At 38.2% G+C, this 7,107-nt stretch overlaps 1 protein-coding gene across 1 annotated transcript; it reads left to right on the forward strand.

The window, feature by feature from the left end:
* Positions 1-4,763: 4,763 nt before the first annotated feature.
* Positions 4,764-6,957, forward strand: LOC106610170 (heart- and neural crest derivatives-expressed protein 2). The gene is made up of 2 exons (XM_014209360.3): positions 4,764-5,864; positions 6,289-6,957. The coding sequence occupies exons 1-2, from the start codon at positions 5,328-5,330 to the stop codon at positions 6,385-6,387; spliced, it is 636 nt and encodes a 211-aa protein (XP_014064835.1). The 5' UTR covers positions 4,764-5,327; the 3' UTR covers positions 6,388-6,957.
* Positions 6,958-7,107: the final 150 nt, after the last annotated feature.

A 7,107-nucleotide genomic window follows, 5' to 3' on the forward strand; every position in this document is an offset into this window, starting at 1 on the left:
TGGCGGACTTCAGCAATTCACACAGACAGTAGTGTGCAGTATGTAGGGATGATCAATGAGGTGATGGGGAGAACAGGTGCTGAGTGACAGGGGCTAAGGAAGTGATGATTACTACAGATAACAATTATGGATGAGAGAGATACATGGAAACGGGAGGAAGGGAGGACAGATGAGAGAAGGGGGTTGTTGAAGGAAAAGAGAAAGTTCCCAAAACAGGTCTGACCCAATACAAGTAGTTCAACAGATATGTTTGACTTCAGTCATTGCTTATGATATTACAACTTTTAAGGAAAAACTATGTATCATATTATGTGGACAAATGTGTGAACGAGATAGATGGATTTTGCTAAGTGTTTCATGGTAGGATCCTTTCGCTTATGGGTTGTGATCGAGTTGTGTTTTGAGTTTGACTTTGAGTTTATTGATTCTCACTCACAGATAAAACTGAGGAAATGCAGAATGAACATCATAAGAAAATGGCTAAACACCAACTTAAGTGGTTTCCAGTCACGCAATGCTACCCTAGCCATGTTCACCTCCTTGAGCTACCTGAGCAGCACTGGCCTCACTGCTGACTGACTATAGCAGAGATAATGTGTTGGAGTGTGGGAGAATAGCTGCCTCTGCAGCCCTGTCTCACTATATGGATTCTACACATTCACAATATGGAGGAGAGAACTTATCGCATCCTATATACAATGCCATTATACATTACAAGGTGATTTTATAGATGTATTTGAGTGTTTATAGTCTTTAATCAATGTCTTTTGCAAAAAAAATATAGAACAAAAAAAGAGGGATTCTATGAATGCCTATGTATGCCGTTTTGAAAGGGGTTAATTTCAGGAACTTTTAGTTGAGTGGTTTGAATAAACAAAAAAGGTTTTGATTTTTAGTCTTCTCAATATTATCACTGGTTCTCTGTTGAATGACTTGCTTGTTTTCCTTTGTTTTAAAATATGAATACATTAAAAGTTTATTCCTGCATTATATTGCATGTTGTCAAACGTTTGCCATGATGTGTGTGGTATTGAAAATCTTTCTAACGTTAATATTTCGACAACCACTTAACTATTATTTATGTTCTTATGTATAATTTATAATTGATTAGTAATTGCACAGTGAACACGATCCAGGCCCTGGGCTTTATGAGGATAGGTAAACAATAGTTATACAACTTTGGCGTAATCAAAGATGTAAAAAAAGAAACGACAAAACACTTATTTTAAATGGCCTAATTAATATATAATACATAGTTAATTAATGAATGTGCATTATGTATAAGAGGGCCTATATTATGGCCTATAGTAAAAATACAATTCAATTTCATTTAGGTTAGCTAGCCTGAATGCGCTCAATGCCAGGGATCTCTGCAAAGGCTTGATGTTTCGCATCAAGCCTTTGGTTTCAATAAATGAACTTTCTCACTTCGTCCTCCTGTATATTAGACATGACAAGCATTCGCAATAACAAGCGCCAAGCATTTCAAAGCGTTTTTATGGGATTTAAAAGTTGGTTCTACACAGCTGTAATTCATACGAGCAGGTGAGCTGTATTAAAATCTCGTAAAAGTCCCTTAAATCCAGCTTTTAGCCTGTTCTCTATCAGTCGACATATCGGATGATCTTAATGCTGAAATAAATTAAGTTTAGGCGGTTGTTACGCTTAGCTTCTTAGGCCTACCTGCATTAGGCTATAGCTCAGACCATTGCTGCTGTAATGGGTCATGACGGAGAGAGAAAGGTGATGTGAGCTTGTTACTGGGGTCAACAACGATAACGGCCAGCCCTGCTGTAAATCCAACCAACGGGACATTGCTAGATTGGGCAATTTTGGGAAATAGCCCAATGCTTCACTAATGAGACCTCATGAGGGTTTGTATGAAGGGTAAATTGAGAAGTGCCCGCTTTTCAACCTATTTCAAGTATTTTTAGGGCCTATAGGCCTATATGTTGTGCATGTTGTAGGCCTATATGGGCGTTTATACTAGTTGTAGGTCTTAAGTATTGTGGACATCCAGGGATGCATTTTAGTCTGTTTGTATTTTGAGATTGTTTTGGGATGTTAAGAACTTCTCACAAAAAAATAATATATATTTTTCAAGGTTTATAGCCCATCCTACAAATAACTGACATATTGTATGAGTACAGGATATCCGAATAACGTCTCAATATTTTCCTATAAAGGTTATGGGTTATTACCAAGACCTGTCTGATCTCTACATTTGTTTTGTTTGTTTCTACTGATTATTTTAGATTATCTTTGTAATGAAAATGGCTATATAAACTAAATATAGTATTATTACCATGATTAGGCAATACAGAACTATTATTCTTTTACGTCGTATTATTTTGAGATGGCTACATTTGTAGGGCTATTTCGCTTAATTGCATGGAAAAAGTGAGAGTTTTTGTTAATTGAATTTAATTGTCACGCAAATAGCACTCGCAATGACAATCCCCAATCGTCGGTTTAGTTCCGCCGAATGTATATCACGTTCATCAAGCACTTCTCTCACGCTCAAATATTTGGCTCTGCATAACTTGTATTTATTTATACGAAATTCAGTTTCAGTTTCAAAGGAAATCAGAGAGGAGAGGAGGGGTTTGTAACAGGAGTCTGAACAAGTGACCTATAGCCTAATTATGTGTCATTAACTGGAGACTGGACGTATCTAAATGACTTAAAGAACTTCCATTCAGCCAGATGAATTACACTCCACCGCCCTACATACAACACTTAAACAAATATAAATCATGGCCCTTCTGCCTTCCTTTTTGAGTTTGGGATTTTTTTTTTCTTTTACACATTCTCTCTCCTTTTCTCTAGTCTGACACACATATCTAGGCTACACATATACACACACACACACACACACACACGCACGCGCGCACACACACGCGCACACACACGTTCAACATGCGGTGTGTGGGCTGAATAAGATATGCCGAGGAATGTGCAAATAAAACAGCTCTTGTATGCCAACTCGTTTATTCTGACCCCCATATGGTCTGTAGGATTGTTCTACAGAATAAAATGGGTTTTACCTCGTAGCAAATGTAATGGTGTCTCTGTGCAATTTAGTCAGTTTCATTTACTAAGGCATCGTTAATGATGGAACACCCTTCTCCGAGTATCGAACCCTATCAAAATACGCATTGTTCATTTTTAGGCCAATAGCCTAGACTACGTGTCAATTTCTTATGAGTTACCATGCAATGATACACTTGGTCTTATGCCAATTGAGATTTACCATAAATAAATAAACAACAACCTCGAGTCTAAATAAAGGTTCAAATGAGCCCTGAAACAAAATCAGTCGAGTATTTAAATGAATTGTTTACCTTATCAGCTATCTATGCGAAAGAGGCCTACTTTGCTTTAAATTGCGTCATCGGCTGGATTCTCCCTGGTCATTCAAGCCTATCGGTTTATGTATCGGCCTATTCCAGTACTGGAGGAAGGTCCTATAAAGTGTAGGCCTAAGGTTAATCTCTCTATTATATTCACATTTGCACCAAAATAATGCTATAATGAAATAGGCATTATTTATTTGCAATGTAATGAAGAAGTACAATTTAATTTCACATAGATATATAGTGTTTATGTGCTAATATAGCAAACGCATCCAACATTCTCTAGCTAGTCAGTTGTTTCGACGGGTGAAATATATTATATAACAAAAACTAAATAAATATCAAAGCTGTACATATCATAGAATAGTATGTTGTATATATATGTTGTATATATATATATATATGATACATTGTGAGAATGGGCCAACATGATTCCATTACATTTTGCCTCTCATTTTACTCTCAAAATTACTTTACGCATAGTTTGTTATCGAATTGATGGACGTTTAGCCAAATCGAGCAATAATGCATGTCAGTTAAAGCCAATATATGTCGAAAAAGTGTAGTATTTATTTCTACACAGATTAAATATTAAATTATTCTGTTTTTTGCTATTCGCATCATTTTGTTGTTTATGTGACACAATGTAGGATCATGCAATAGAGGTAATAATTGTTTTGCACGAGTAATATGGAATGTGACCAATAGGCCTATAATGCGCTTGGTTTATTGATAAGGGACTTGGCCAACTTCAGACAGATAACATATAGGCTTTTAATATGAATATGAAAAAGTGTCAGATGTGAAAAGCATAGGCTACTGTGAATAATATTCCTGTTCAACGATATCGAATCGCCTTTCCATGCGCGTACAATAAATGCATTGCTGCATTGATGACCGAAATAATCGACCCTAGTGACATATCCCACAAAATTATGTAGGCCTATTTCCTTGAAAGCTAACATCTACATCAAGACAAGACGAGTTTCATGAATAAACTAATCATGCGTTTGACTTTTACGTATTTTTTGTTGTTATTGAGTACAATCAAACGTGCAAACCACAAATAGTAATAGCCTACCACTAATCATAGGCTTATCATTCTTAAAATTAGCCTACAACAACAGCCCCTAACGTTGACATTTAAAGGCAAAAAAACGTCCATACCTCTCATTTTGTTGATGATTTTATAATTTCAATAGTCTAATTAGGCGGTGTATGGATTTTTCACAATCTTAATGTCATTAATAAAATACGTGGAGGCTGCCAATGCTTAAGAGGGGCCATTGAAATTTAGGAGCACAAACACCCAGCAATGTAGGTTATGGCCCTCCTCCTCTAAGACGCGATTGGCTCAGAGTGGTCTTGACGACATATATTAACCCAAGTCGTTCTCAAGATGAAGCTGTGACATGGAGATCAAACGGATGAATTCTGGTTGTGTGCTCAACTGAAAGGCTGTGTATTGCGTGCAGTGCACACTATAGCAGCTGGGATTTAGAACTTTTTTGTTATCTGACGCCCTATTTCATGAATTTGGTCTGGAATCCATAAAGAGTTTGGAGGGGAAAAGCTCGACCCGAAGTGCTTGAGGACGCAGTTCATCAGGCGAAACATGCACTGTCTGTCTCCGTAATGGAAAAGAAGGAACTTTCTCACGTTGGGAATGGACAAATTGAGAAATACGTGTAAGTAGCTGACAACATTCTTCTATACTCCACACCATAGACCAGCAAAACAGAAAAAATAACGTCTAAAAACGCATGCACTGCTGAAGTTTCGTTTAGGTGTCTATATTGGACAAATATAAATACCAGTGCTTTTCAAATGACCAACTGAACCAAGTTACTTTTTATGAGAATAGCCTATTTTCCTAAAATATTTTGGAGAACCTGACTATAATCGGAGCGCGAAACCGTATTCTTTCGTGGTTCGTTAGTAGCACAGTTTTTGGTCTCTTGCTGTGTCGCCATGAGTTTAGTTGGTGGATTCCCTCACCATCCGGTGATGCATCATGACGGCTACTCCTTCGCGGCAGCAGCAGCTGCAAGCCGCTGCCACGAAGAGAACCCCTACTTCCACGGTTGGCTGATAAGCCACCCGGAGATGTCTCCCCCAGACTACAGTATGGCGCCCTCGTACAGCCCCGAATACTCCACCGGGGGCCCGGCGTTAGACCACGCACACTACGGAGGTGGTATCCCCGGGGCTGGCGTCGCTGGGATCGGGATGGGACCTCGGCCGGTGAAACGGAGACCTACGGCAAACCGAAAGGAGAGGCGCAGGACTCAGAGCATCAACAGCGCCTTCTCGGAGCTCAGGGACTGCATTCCCAATGTTCCTGCGGATACTAAGCTGTCCAAAATAAAGACCCTCCGGCTGGCTACTAGTTATATCGCCTACCTCATGGACATTCTGGACAAGGACGAGCAGAACGGCGACGCAGAGGCCTTCAAAGCGGACTTCAAAAAGACAGAAGCAAAGGAGGAGAGGAGAAAGAAAGAAGTGGTAAGACAAATTCATAATTTCAGTTATGCATGCTTATGCAAACATGGAGTAGCCTCTTCCAAGGCTTGACATTAATGATCATACATTTGCTTATTATCTAGGTTTCTAGTAGCCTATGCTGTGAAACTCAATAGTAGCCTATGCTGTGAAACCTTAGGGCCTATAATATCTTGACATACGCGACCATAATACTGGTTTTATGGAGACACGGTTGCTAAATGATACCTGTTCTAAACTGGCGTTATAAAATACTGTAAATATATTATAATTTTCATAATAATTTAGTAATAACAACTTCAGGCCTCCACACCACAGTAGGCCGAATAACAGCCTTGAATGCCTGAGAGACGTGGTGATAAGTGGCATGAAAGTAGTATTTCTCGACAACAATAACATACATCTGATTTTTCCTTGTTTCCAACAGAATGACGTTTTGAAAAACACCGCGAGCAGCAATGACAAGAAAACCAAAGGAAGGACTGGTTGGCCGCAGCATGTCTGGGCTTTGGAACTCAAACAGTGAATATCCTTCTTCTCCTCTCAAAAAAAAAGACTTGAAATGATGAAAAAGTCTTCTTCTAGACTTTTATTTGTACTCTCACGTTATTTAATGGAATATTTATGTGCAATTGCCGCTACGGAGAGTGGATATTTGAAGAAAAAAACATTCCATTTTTAAGAGGAGATACAACACCCTTTGGTAAGGGACTTTGTCATTGCCTGATGTTGTTGGTTGGATGTTTGTTGTTGTCCCAAGAGTAAACCAAACAGAAATATTGGACACTATGGTGTATGTGAAGTCGTTCTCAATCTATCCCAATCTTTCTATCTCCATCTATCTCTCTTTGGATATAAATATCAATGGTGTTTGGCTGATATCGTGGTTGCAGTTCAAACAAATGTTTTATTTGAAAAAAAAGTAATGAAGTGTTATGTTGTCATTTTTGTGGTCGTATACAGTATTTGATAGTGTTTTAAACAACTGTTTAGTCCACTCAATTGCACTTCCGTCCAGAGACGTGGAATTTAAATAATATTTGAGATGTAAACAATGTAATTAATTCAATAAACCACTGTTTTTTTTTAAAACAAAGTCAACCACCTTGTTGCATAATTAAAGTGAAAATACGAGGCAGACTATAAAGGGTTTATTCTATACCAAACTCATTCAATGTAAAATATCGCTTGCAAGGTATGACATATTCTTTAAAAAAAAACATTTGCGTCTTAGTAGACAAGTAGC

Source organism: Salmo salar, chromosome 08 (genome assembly GCF_965601325.2).
Source record: "Salmo salar chromosome 08, fSalSal1, whole genome shotgun sequence".
NCBI lineage: Eukaryota > Metazoa > Chordata > Actinopteri > Salmoniformes > Salmonidae > Salmo > Salmo salar.